This window comes from Ixodes scapularis, unplaced genomic scaffold, assembly GCF_016920785.2.
Source record: "Ixodes scapularis isolate PalLabHiFi unplaced genomic scaffold, ASM1692078v2 ptg000925l_1__unscaffolded, whole genome shotgun sequence".
NCBI lineage: Eukaryota > Metazoa > Arthropoda > Arachnida > Ixodida > Ixodidae > Ixodes > Ixodes scapularis.
Window position 1 is genome coordinate 771135 of NW_024610070.1, and position 13701 is coordinate 784835.

The window sequence follows — 13701 nt, forward strand, 5'->3', positions numbered from 1 at the left end:
TATGTATAAGCAGCGGGTTAGAGGACTTACGAACTACGGTAAGGTTTTAGAGGCCTGCACGATTGCTAAGTTACGTGACGCTGGTATATCGAGAATAGTCTGAAAAAAAGGAACCTTAATTTTCTATATTGTATGTTCTCTACATCGTGAATGAGATCATTTTGAAATGGCAACCATATTGATGATGCATATTGAAGTTGGAATCTAACCAGGGTTGTGAAGGTTAACTATTTAATTTCAGAATGCGTCTTAGATAGCCAAGTGTGCGGTATGTCTAAAAACGACTTCTTTGATGTGACTGTTCCATGTGAGGTTGGTGGTGAGGTGAAGTCCCCAATGCTTATACGGTGTACAGCGACCAATGCTAATACTGCTATTAGTGTAGGAAAAACTAGAGGACATGGTGCAACGAGTGAATGTTAGTAACTTACATTTCTTCATGTTAAAGCTCATCTGTTTTTTATGGCACCAGTGATCGATGATATACAACACATTTTGCAATCTTACATAGTCATCTGGAGTTTGGTTGGGTCAGTAAATGCTGCAGTCATCTGCAAAAAGGTGCACAGGGGATGATAGTAAGTTTGTTAAGTGATTTACGTAAGCTGAAAATAAAACAGACTTTTAGCAAACCGTTACCATGTTCCGCGTACCGCACTTTTGGAGCCTTTCAAGCATGTTTTTAAGCGCGCCCTGCGGTCACCGAATCAGTTCGGGCGTGCTTAAAAGCATGCTTCAAGGGCTCGAGTAGTGCGGTACGCAGGACCCCGGTAACGGTTTGCTAAAATTCCCGAACACTGGAGCCAGCACCGTCCCCTGCACTTGCATGACATAAGGCCATTAATGAGGGTGTAGTCGTAGTCATCTGCACAGAACTGTGTGATCTAATTTGCTCTCGGCTGATGAACTCTAAAATTTGTTAGTTTTGAAATGAGACACTAATGAGGGACCCTATCAATTGCTTTGGAAACATCGAGGAATAATGACGTCAGTATGAAAGTTTTATTGAGGTTACCAAAAATTACCATGAGTAAAGCGCAACAGTTGGGTTTCACAAGAAAATAATTTAAGGAAGCCATAGTAGTTTTGACATCACGATGTATATTTTCTAAGTAGATGAATATGTTTGAGTATATAAAATGCTTAAGAACCTTTCAAGGTTCGCTAGTGATGGAGTATGGGTCCTCGTTTTTGTTAATGAGAATTTTTCCTATTTTCCAGTTATCCGGAAGCTCTCCCGCAAACAATGATTGCCTCAATATGCGATAAAAAAAAGACGTAAATTAGTATTTTTTCTTTTTTTTTTACTTTTTCAGTTTATCCAGTCCTCACCGGCGCTAGAAAAAAAAACTTCTGATTTTCAATCCATTTCACAATACCTAGGTAAGAAATTTCAATTAGGCTCATTAGTGACAGTATGGTGTGACAAGATCAGGAATAGTGGCTCAACATTCACGCGTAAATACGGAGTTAGAAATGCGTCTAGCATTCCTGGGTTATCTTATATCTCCCACTTTGTAGACAAGTACTGCGCTCCCCAGGCAATACTAAGCTCCCCAGGCAGTAACTCTTCGAATTAGTTGCCGCGCTTAAATTCATACTAAGAACCAGGGACGTCCAGGTGACTCGCAGTTGCAATTCGACTGCAGTCCCCACAACGAAGTAAAGCGCGGCTATGTCAGTGGACCTTCATAACTGCTTCGAATGAAGTACGGCTACACAATGACGAATTCAGTGATTACCCTGTCACGCGACATATGAAGCACGGATGTCCCGGTGCTGCCGCGCCGTAACGTCATCAAGCGTGCTTAAAGTCCCGACAACACGATTGTGTGGATCCAGGTCTGTCAGCCAACAAAAGGATCGAGCGTTCGAGAAATCCCAAGGGCTTTGTGCTATACGGTGGTACCAAGCGGAACCAAGAGACCGGGACAACGTCGTCTGCAGCGATTGGTCAGCGCCGCGCCACTGACCAATCACAGCAGGTCTCGTAACTGCAGAGGACAGAAAGGTAGCAAGACTTTTGATTTTTGGGAAACAGTGGCCGGTCAGTTTTCTCCTCTCCGGGCACTACGTACTCCGTGGGCGTTGCAAGATTAGTTGTTTTCGAACAGTATATTTTTGTGATAATTTAAAATTCCATAAGATTATCAAGCGCACATATTCCCGCGTTAATTGACCATATAAAACAAATTAAAAAGACGACAACCCCGTCATAAGTTGATAAATTTGTAAATACCTTTCATATTCTAATAAAAACCTCTTGGCCTGCCAGACCCCGCGTCCAATTTCATCGATGCAATGCTCATTGACACACATTCACACTTTATGTACAGCGACGTTTCATTGTTACGGTTCCGTTCCGTCAACAAGACATGCTCTCGTCGCCATCCATTTGCTACGGGCATAACGACGATGTTCTTTACGCAGGAAACAAAACAAAATCACTTTCGAGACTTCGTTCACAACTTGAAGGTAAACATATTCGGCAGAAATCTGCCTGGTTGGGTGGGAATTAAAGACGAAGAGGTTAGGAGCTGCTGCTGCTCCGCGTACTTTCGGTCACCCTTGAAGAAGAAACCGAGTTGGTTTCGAAACGTCAGGTTTCCTTTCGGACTTTTGGTTGGAAGTGTAATTCTCGGACTTCGGTTCACAACTTCTCACAATGGCATAGTGCATCCGTATGCACACCACCAGGCATTTCGGTGGAGCTTACCTATAGTCAGAAACACCAAGAGCACCCTAAAAAAAGAGTAAAACCATATAAACAAAAACACGTTCATTTTGAAAACAGAAATCATTTAGGCAACGAGGTGCCCGAATGAGAAAAAACCGGAAGTCGCCAAAATGGGTGTATAGCATCGGTGCCAATATTTTGTCAGATGTTGTACGATACTTTCACAGAAGGTCCTATTTGTTCACTATCTGCCTCGGTGAACGTGGCACACTCCGTGATCTACCACTAATCAGCTACTAGAGCACGATCGTTGCTTTGAATTCCTACTCACATAGCCGCGATCGGCCCATCTGTGGTCGCAGCCATCTTTACACGTCATGTTACCACTTCTGTGTGAAGCGGGGTTTGCTATTCCCACAGCATCAACCGGGGACCGACATGCGACCTTCCCCTTCTTCGCGTTTTGTCTGTTGGCGTTATTTGGATTCATCGATCGCCAAGCTGATCGCTCCGCGAGCGGTTAAGCTAGGGTGGGCCAAGTGGATGCACATTGTTATAATGAGCCGCCGCAAACTGCCGCCACGAAGCGTCGGCAGTCGGGGGGGGGGGGAGGGGGGGGGGGGGGGGGGGGGGGTAGCACGCATTAATTTTATAACGGACAAAACGCGAAGAAAAAAAAAAGGTAACGCGACCCCCACCAACAGAAATGCGTTACGCAAAGAAACGTCGTCACTGGGACATCACGTGAACTCCGCTTGATGCTGTGCAGATAGCAGCTCCCGTTTCAAACGGGCAAGGTGGCGGTGCCCGGGGGAGGTGCCATTTTAACTTGTACACGTTACTGAAAAAAGTAACCGATTACAATCACAATTAATTCACTATAAAAATGTAACCGATTACAATTACAATTACAGCCTGAAAAAAGTAATAAAAAAACTACTCTTAAGTAATCGATTACTTCCTACGTTACTTTTCATTCCACTCTTTTATTACATAAGCATGTTGTTCAGCTGTTCAGTAGTTCAGTTGTTCCAAAAAAAAAAAAACCTTGACCGTTTTTTGTTACAGCTGAGTTAGTGTCGCCAGCGCACCCAATCCCTTTCGTGAGAAAATGAAATAAAAATAGTGCTGTTTAAATACATTACTCACAAGAGGCTGGAAAATGCCATTTGATACCCGGACGTAGTCTCCAGTGTACCAAACAAATGTACCCAGGAAACGAAGCATAGTGAAGTGGCCTACTAATCCTCGAAATCCGTGCTTAATGCTTAATGGTTTCAAAAAAAAAAAATTTGACCGTTGCTCAGATTTGATTGACTCCAACCCACCTATCCCCCCCCCCCCCCCCCAAAAAAAAAGAAAAAAAATAAGAATTGTAAGGGGTAATAATGTAATCGATTACAGCAAAAGAGTAACTCAATTACAAGGATCGATATTCCTTAAAGGAAGTAATTGAAGCGTTACAATATTACAGAGAAATGTAATCGATTACGAGTAATCCATTACTTGTAGCGCGTTAAGTGCAAGTCTGATGTTTGACCTCCGGAAAATCTCTCCATACCAGCAATAATTGGTGTTCTCATGACGAATCTACCTGAATTATTGTCTTCGATTAATAGCTGTAATACAAATGACACATTTAAGACCACCTGAAAAAGTTTCCTTCTATATCTAACAAAATCTATGTTGGTGTTTTTTAATGTTTCTGTTTTTTGTTTTTTTTCATATCACATTTTTTAGATGGCACTGCTTCTTTGTGTAATGTCGCAGTTGTTTTTTATTCGTTTTTTTACTGCATTTTGAGGACTGTACAGGGGACGGGCCCTTGTCAGGCGACTCTAGTCGCATTTCGCCCTATCCTCCGAGACGTTTATCTGAATAAAGTATATTGTATTCAATTCAATCCTGTTTCGTAACTTAACTCAAATGCTTGCTTGTTTCTGACGATTGCCTTTAGTGACTGAAAACCACTTTATGTCTAAAATTTGAATAAAGTGCATTGACTTTCACTAAGAAAAAAAAACAAGGTTATCCTGATTTCGAAAACGGGTAAACTTCCAACGTGCAGTTTTTACGCGCTACGCGCACTGATTACCTACGGCGTCATCTACCGCGTTTTGCGAGCCTGCGCACTTGAAGGATGAACACGACCTTTCAGCGGGCGAACTGTCCGCTTATGCTCAGGCGGGTTTGATAGAGCAAAAATATAAAAGCCAACCATCCATTTATCCACGTGAGCCGGCTCAGCCAGTGTCCCTTATATACTACTCAGTTTTTTTTTTTCTTTTTTTTTTTTCTTCGTTTTTTTTTTTTTACGGGGAAAGAAAGCGGGTGTAGGGGAGGGGGGCAGTCGAGCGAGTCTGCGAAATTGCGGGGATAAGCGTTATTTATATTTGAGTCCGCTTTACCCCGAGTACGTTCTTTGTTTGTGTATGTGCTTTTTTTCTGTGTTTTGTAAGAAAAAACTGTAAAGCAGCGCTCAAGCTCGATGGAAGCCACATAAAAAAAAAAAACTTATTTTCACGCATGATGAAATCCAATTATGCACTGCCGCCTTTGTCCTTATTACCGGACAAAAGTATTATATTAACGTGTAATCGTGTCCAGACTCGGGTAATGACTATAATCTCTGTCATCATCTTTCCGGCGAATTTTCGATTAACCTTCGACCTACCCGCGTAAAGTTGATATCGGTTTATCCTGCACAAGTTGGGCACATTCAGTTCACGTCTTTTAGATGTTGATCGAAACAATTTAATTGAAGTCTCTACAAAGTTGGTTAATTCATTTTCTTAAAGCAAAGCGTTGAGTTAACTAGGAAACCTGTCGCGTAAACGAAAAGGTAATCAAACTTGTCAAAGGTCACGTAGTGCATCGAATACATGATTTAAGAAGCGATCACTTACGTTTATCAAGGAGACCTCGAAGACTGATTTCAGGGGGTGAAAACGAGCATATGAATTCTTCGTTCCTATCACCTTCGTGCGTAAGATCACTATACACTACGAAGAGCATCGGCTTGTAGTAACTATAGTCGAAGACCTACGGCCTTAGCCAGTGCATGCAGAACGCTATCTGCACTCAGTTTTCAGTGGGAATTTCATCCAATCTATCTGGACGTTCAATTTCATTGAACGTCCAGTGAACATTTGATCTTTGGAAAGGCTAGAAATAAGCTCGGTTGCCTCTTTCCATATCATGTTGCTCCAGTAATTTTGTCTCGTAAAATTATCTCAGCATGGCAGCGCGGCTTATCCTGCTTCTTATGTGGTCGTAATAATAAAAAAAAAAAAACATTCGGGCCGTGCTTTTAAGTTACAAATTTAAAAAAAAAAAAGTCAAATGGCTCGTCCGGGCTGCGTAATTACAAATGTATTAACATTTACGCTTTTACGCCCAGTTCCTCGGAAACACAATTTCGGATGTTTTGTTCGATTTGTCAAAACTTTCGCCTGCTAAGCTTTTTTTCCTAGATTGTTGTTTTCTTTTATTATTAATATTAAACAATTTAATAAGCACTTTTCGCTATTTCTAATACATTTCGTTGTTTTATTTCATAGGGTTTCTAAAGGCTACAAATTGCGCGTGCGTTACCTTTCCTTAAATCCGATCGGAAACCCAACTATTGCCCTACATGATGGAGCTCATCGAATGACTTGACCAAGAAAAAACTTCTTGCCCTGTAATCAAGGCCTGCTATATCAATTTCATGATTAGATCACATGAAACGTTATGCTTGGATTCACGAAAGAGTCTTTTTTTATGAGATTGAAAACATTATTACGGCCTGGACATTCGCCATGTAGTGGAGTTAACGAGTCATTAAAGTCACTGCAATCTCTAAATCCCATTGATTCTTTTTCCGAGTGTTCTGCTGGAGAGTAGAAGCACGAGCACTATTTGTTGTAAATATCTTAGCAATATCAATTCAAAAAAAGCAATTGAGTTCGAAAACGCTCCAAGTACCACATTTAGAGCACATGCATATTCACAGCCAAGAAAAATGTGGTGGACGAGACATTCAAACAACACTTTTTTTGTCTTTATAAAATAAATCTTATCACTTTTATTGTTCCAACAAACCACGCCTTATTATCCGAGAACATGTGTAGGACGTAACAATGCGTCGGTTGCTATTTGATGGAAGAAGTTGTTGAACATTCGTGCGAGTTCGCCCGGTCGTTCATCACGACAACGGGGGGTGGAGCGTTCACAGGTGCAAGCGCAGTTCTGGGGTCACACGACACTCCATTGTAGGGCAGACACAAGCCAAAACAGGCCCCTCTGGTTAGAAAACACGAAAGCACGCCCCGTTCGAGAACACGAGATGCATATCTGCTTTTGATCGTTGCGTTTCCTTGACATCCTATAATCACGTTGCATATACGGTAGAAAGGAATGAACTGGCTTTAAGTGCCTCAAAATATGTCACATATTTCAGGCATGTCATATCGCGTTCATTATAATTTTCGCAAGATGCAGCAAATTTTCAATAATATATATATATATATATATATATATATATATATATATATATATATATTACTTTACATTCGACATTTAGGTTTAACCCGATAGCTCCATCACAATACCAGTTCAAAACAACGTACTACGTGCTGAAATGACGACGTTAGGTAAGTTTGAACGTTTCAAGCTCGTTTTGACGTGGGCTCTAGGAATGCCTGCCCTAAAAATTTGTCATTCTTGTTTTATAAATGTATTTATATTATTTCAAGGAAAACATAAATTCTGCTATTTGAGGTAATGCAGTACGGAAGTCACCAAAATATTTTTATTACCTTTCGATTCAATATTTTCTGAGAATCGGAAAGCCACGTGGCCCCCTACTTGAAAGAAGCCGGATTGCCTGTTGATTCGCTCATTGCTTGAGCACCTATGAAAGGCCCGGGTTAATGAGATACGTTGAGAAGACGTCGCTTTGCCCCAATATTGACAGACTTTCGCTGCACAATGGTCTGGTTACTACGATACGAAACAACAAAAAAAAAAACACAACAAAAAACGGACATTTGTGCGTAAACGTATATCTTGTGAAGGTACCCGGAAGTTGTTAGAAGGCCTTAGCGACACTAACTTGACGGCCTTCGTAGAAATTAGGGATGTCTCATTCCAAGTTCTGAGACATAGAAAAACAAAATGCATCGTAATTCATAGTACAAGAGGCCGCCAGCCGGTACACTTTGCCCACTCATTAGTGCCTCAAAATTCAGCTAAAGTAAACACTACCAGAGTGGATGGACCAAGAACTGCATTTTCCGTAGAAGATAGCAGCCCAAGATAGAACTAGATCCCGAAGCATGGGACGCTTGCTGATAGGTTCGTTGAAATACTGCTTTCAAATTCGACAAATTTCACGTTCTTCTCATTCGAACCTCGCACCTATGGGCTCGATTCGAGGATCCCATAATCCCAATACCACACTCCGTGAGGTTGCCTCCTGCGGTTGAGTGGAGATGTTTAGGCAGTTACGGAGAGGTCAAAACAAAACAAAACAAAAGAAAATGTGAAGAGGTTCACAGCTCTCTACATTGTACAAAATGTTATATTCCGAATTTAGTTAGGAGGCTCGTGCAAATCCATTCCTAAAACGAGACGGGAACTACAGAAGTTAAGGAGTATAAGTCAAGATTTTTGTGATTCAATGACGTTTCCAATTAAGCTTTACTCTATAAATGTACTGACACAGAATATACATGCTACCTGCGACTGCCACGCCATGACAACAACATCCAGACTCTTGGTGGCGAGGCGCCTCTTCCGGATCTCTTGTGCGACTTGTTTTTTCCCGTGAATGTCTTTTTGTCTTGTTTAATCGGCTTATACGCGTCTTCCTATCTCAACTGCAAACTTTAAACAAACTAATGGAGTTACTATCGTTTTAATGTTTTTTCGGGCTCCATATAAGATTGCATACCGAGTCCAAGCTTGAAAACGAATTTGTGCTCGTTCGTATGTCGTAGGAAGCTCAAAAACAAAGCCTGCTCAATTAATTTCACTGCGCGCGTTGTCTTGACACTACATGTAAGCTACAACTTCGCCTAATACTGAGTGCTCCGGACGTTAACAGGCACTTGAGGATTCTGTTAGATTCAGCGTTGAGTTATTTTGCCCAAAACTAATACGGAAGTAATTAATTTAGAGTGATTTTATTCCAACGCATTAAAAAACACGCGTTATTGCTGAGTGACGATACCTCAGCCTTTTTACCATCTTAGGTTCATTTATGCTTGGGTGGCATAGCTCGAACAAGCAGCGTTAATTGACCAATACTATGAAGCCATTGTGACGCCCGAAATTCTTTATTGCTTTGCTTCGTAATGAGCCGTCAGCACTTCATGTGACAAAGAACGTCTTTACATCGAGACAAAAAGGCATCAAAGTGATTCCGTTTCCTTTTTTCGGTATTCACCTGACAGGCTATGAGGCACTGGCGTTCTTTCTTTTTTTTTAGTATGGAAGGGGCGTTTTCACTTTTGTAAAGAGAAGCTTGTATGCAAAAATATCTGAGTAAGACACGCCAGCAGTTAAGGACCACTTTGTACTCGACCTATGTTTCATCACAGACTTACAAACGCATGTGTGGATGGCTCTGTCTTGAGACGTCCCTGAAGATTTTTGTCTTCGTCAGCAACACTGGCGGCGGCCATTTCTTGGGCACAAAACATGCGATTGAATCCGAGTCCGCGCCGAACGCAGACGACACTCTCGTGTCCAATACGTGCTCAGGGCGCGTGCCCACACAATGGCGGACGGGGATGATTGGCGCAGCAGTTACTAGATGGCGCACCCTTTAGAAAAGTGTCTGTCATGGACCCCGCCAGGGGGACTCGACTTCTCCTCTAAACATGGCAGCATCTTATTCTTTCCAGCTATAAACATAAAAAAAAAGAACGATGCAAGGGTTTGTTTTGTAGGATCACGTGCTACGTGGACTGTTTTGTTTCTGTTTCTGTTTTGTTTTTTAAAGAGATTATCCGGTGACATCCGGAAGTTACAAAGTTTTTGCGCATGGTCACGTAGAGAGGACCTGAATACAGTCAGATGTGGTATTTACTTCATTAAAAGGATGCCCCTATATTCATTAAATCAATGATGAACATGAATACAAAACTTCACGCCGAATTCGGCAAGTGGGCATGGCCGGTCGTGCCGTGGCGTCACATCAGGCATAGTAACGTCGGGTCGTGGGCGTTGATTTATTCCCGTTTTTTTTTTTGTTTTTTTTTTTTGTCAACATAGGTTATGGTGCGTACAAAGTTAATTGTTGAAGAATTTAGCTTCACTCAAAACCGTAAATTTTGTCTTTTTAAAAACGAAGTTATTTTACTGAGACCGCAGTCAAGAGCTGAGTTATGTCAAAGCTTCCGCTGTTGCCGAAGAAAATGCTGTGTGTTTTGATGATGCAACTTGAGCAGTTGGGCTGTGTTTAAAATTGAAGTACTTGTACCTCGGAGAACGAAAAATTCTAACGTTGTGCGGATTATATATTTAAAAGCTACGACAATATATTTTAATTGTTTTCTGACAGACAACATTTCACCGGACAATCCTTTTAATGAAAGCTTGTATATATCGTATTGCCTCAATACAAAATGACCGCAAAGGCAACAATGGCGAGCGGGTAGATTTAACTGGTGATCACGCTGCACGAGCACTCGTGCGGCTGAGTCACGATAAAGCGCAAAAGCTCGCGCTTGTAGCCTTTACGGATGGTCCACGTCAAGATGGAAGGAAGGCAAGGAGTCATGTCTGGTACACTGTCCGCACAGTAGTCCACCGGTGTTCAACGTGCACTTGGCCTTGTGTTAGGTTTACCGACGAAGATTGCTGTCGTGATCATTTGTCATGGTGCAGTTTGTGGTCTTGCCATGTTTTAGAAACCAGGCTTCCTTTCAAGTATTTACCACACTGACATCTCGACATGCTGAGAAATTTTTCTTTTAGGTTGCTGCATAAAAGCTTCCGTGACCGGGCTTGTATTTATGGTGCGTGGTGGAAGGTTTCCTTCAAATGAAGTACATCCGCGATAGTTGGACGTCAACATTTTTGGCTCGACCCCCGGCGTAACGTACATAGGCACAACTCTCGAAGTCTGTCCCAATTTTAAGGCACGTGCGTAATAAAATAGAGAAGACATAATAAATAACGACATTCCTCACTTTGCAAGAAAGGCACCACGTCTACATAGATAGTACATGAGCACTCCGAAGCATCCTGGTATATGAGGGAAAAAAGCACGACAATTCTTCGCAGAAATGTAGTTCAAGTCCGAAGGCTTTCACCAAGTAAGGCATGCTTAAGAAAAAAAAGAAAAAAAAAACACCATTATTGAAGAGTTCATTGTTGGACCACGGTAAAAGTTCAGTAAAATAGTTTTTTTTTTTTTTTTCGTTCCTGACGTTCAAACGCTGGGATCTGTCGTTGACGCAGAAACTCTGCGGATGCAGCAAACGTCTTTGGAGAACTCGGATCTTTTTTACAGGTCTTTTCCACAAAGGAGACCAAATTAGAACAATCCACGATGCGTGCTTAAGGAAAACTAGGAATGTTCCCAAAAACACGGCAGTACCACGAGATTCTCTTCCTGCAGGGGCTAGCTGGCAATCTCGCCATTGGCCTTGCGCATGATCTCCAACTGAATCTCATGTTCCCTCGCCTTCAGTCGAAGCGCAGCGATGCTCGAGCTCCTCCGATCTCCGCTGGGAGGCGACGCCGACGGCGACAAGCTTCCCGTCGTGTTCATGCCGGGCGACACACTTGACGACGACCTCGCCGGACTGCTGCTCAAGACCGGTCTCTGGGCGGCCGTGGCCGGTAGCGGCGGGGGGACGGACACCATGGCTGGCGCGGGTGGCGGCGGCACTATCGGTGGAGGAGGAGGCACTCTCTGGTGATGCACCAGGGACGGTGGAGAGGGTGGCAGCACCGGCGTTGGTGGCACCGGAACCTCGGACGGCGGCACGACGTCCGTCCTTTGTCGGTTGTGGGCCGACAGGGTGGCCAGCCAGTTCTGGAAAGGCGCAGGCGTCTGGTAGAGTGGCAGCGACGGCGGCAGAAAGGGCCCGAACGGGCTCATGGGGAAGAAGGCGTGGCCGGGCGTCAGCAATGGCATGCCAGTGGCGCCGAGGTACGGCGAGAGGCGGGCATGGTTGAGCAGGGATGCCTCAGCCGACGGAGGCTTTCGGCCGTACAGGGAGCCGAAGGCGGCCGCTGCGGCTGCTGCCGCCACCGAGGGTGGCGGGTGGGCGCCGGCCATGGTTGGGGTGGACGAGCTAAGGGACTGGGCCGTGGAGTACGGGTTGTAGCCCTGGGACTGGAGGGCGTTGCCCGCAGCCTTCTCTTGCTTGCGCCACTTGGCCCGCCGGTTCTGGAACCAGACCTGCGGTAACGAGAACGAAATGCTTGAGGCTCCACTCTGGGGTCTTTACTGTTTCGTCGAAGCCCGTTTCGTGGAAGTACGTTTCGTTGAATACTTTTCATCAACACATATTTCGTACACGCTTTGACACTTCGTGGAAACTAGTTTCGTGGACACATGCTCATGGAACGTTTCGTCGACAACGTATCATTTTGCTAGGTGGATTGATTTTCATTTCTGGGTTTATTTTGTTCATTGGAAGCTTACCGGAACTAGCTCCGATGGTACAAAAACAAATTGGCGAGCCCTTATCTTAGGCCTTTCGGTTTGCACACTAAAAGCGCTAGGCGCATCGCCACACGCTTTGCTTCGCTTCGCTCGTGGAAAATTTATTGTAATCCTAGTCCTCAGATTGCGCCAAGCCTCATCAGAACCGTCAAGCGGTTGGCAAGCTAGGACACCATCCGGATGGCGGTGACCGAGGCGATGTGTGCGGAAGGACGCTTTCGGCGAAACGTCTCAGGGTGTGTCGATAAAACGATCGCAGAAAACTTTCAATGAAATGAATACTGTCGACGAAACATCGTAGTGTCGACAAAACAATCTGTCGATGAAACGTCGTTCGACAAACTGACTGGCACGGCTACGCCAGTATCATCGACAGAATCTACCGCTTCGCTGAATTAACTTTTATAGGTACACGAAATCGAATATTTGAAACGTCTAGCGTGGCGAATATTAGTTTCGTCCTTTCATTAAAGCTTGTTTTAAAGAGCTCTCTTTGCGATAATTCGCCTCTCTTTAGAGAACACATATAAAAAGTACACGTGCTTAACTGGCTTACAGTCATCTCTTGAACGTAACAATTTAATCCGGTTAGCCGGTATCGGAACCTCATTAAGACTAACCGAAATAATCATCGATGTCGTTCCGCGCCGTAACCTAGCCTAACGTAACAATAAAGTTGCCATAACAGTTGGTAACCACTGCCGCCATCCACCATGCATGCACGATCGCGCAGTCCTCCGGACACGAATGGACGTACTCATGCAGAGCCCCCGCTCAATAGTCACGCAGCAGCCGGAGCCCCCTTTACGCAGAAAAGTCCCAAACTCGCGCTGCCTCATCCCTGGCTTGACCCTGGGCGACCCTGGCCGTTCATTAAAAGCGGCCGCCCACGTGATGTCCGTTTGGGCGGGCACTGGACTCCGCCGGCCAGATGGCCCCCGGTGCGACTCTCCGCAACCCTTTGGACTTGGGATGATTGTGTTTCCCCCCTCCGGAGCCGCTTCGTTTGCGTGTGTTCCCCCGTGGCGAACACTCCCGTAATTCGCGATGGCGGCGCGCTACAGACGAAGCAAAACGGGCGTCTGATGAAGCGACTCCGTGGGCGCGGCTCGACGCATGCCCTGTCTCCTCTGTCTGTTTGTTTCGCGAGTTTCGTTCTCTTTCTTTCCAAAGCCCCCCGTTTTATTTTTTGTTTCTTACTTTGTCCAGCTGACGTCTGTATTTTGCTGTAGAGGCTCTAGCGGGCGGCAGGTGTTCCCTCTCTGGGCCGAGGGACCTAAATGAAGTAACCGGACTGGGAACCACAGCAAGAGGCTGTTTGTCGCCCCGTAACCCTCTGTCGGTCGCATAAATCGCT

At 44.3% G+C, this 13701-nt stretch overlaps 1 protein-coding gene across 1 annotated transcript; it reads right to left on the minus strand.

Moving 5' to 3' along the window:
- Positions 1 to 11273: 11273 nt before the first annotated feature.
- LOC120842105 (homeobox protein aristaless-like) lies at positions 11274 to 12113 on the minus strand (the record flags this gene model as incomplete). Its single annotated transcript, XM_040213130.3, has 1 exon — positions 11274 to 12113. A coding segment is annotated over one exon (822 nt), but the record flags the coding sequence as incomplete, so codon positions are not given.
- Positions 12114 to 13701: the final 1588 nt, after the last annotated feature.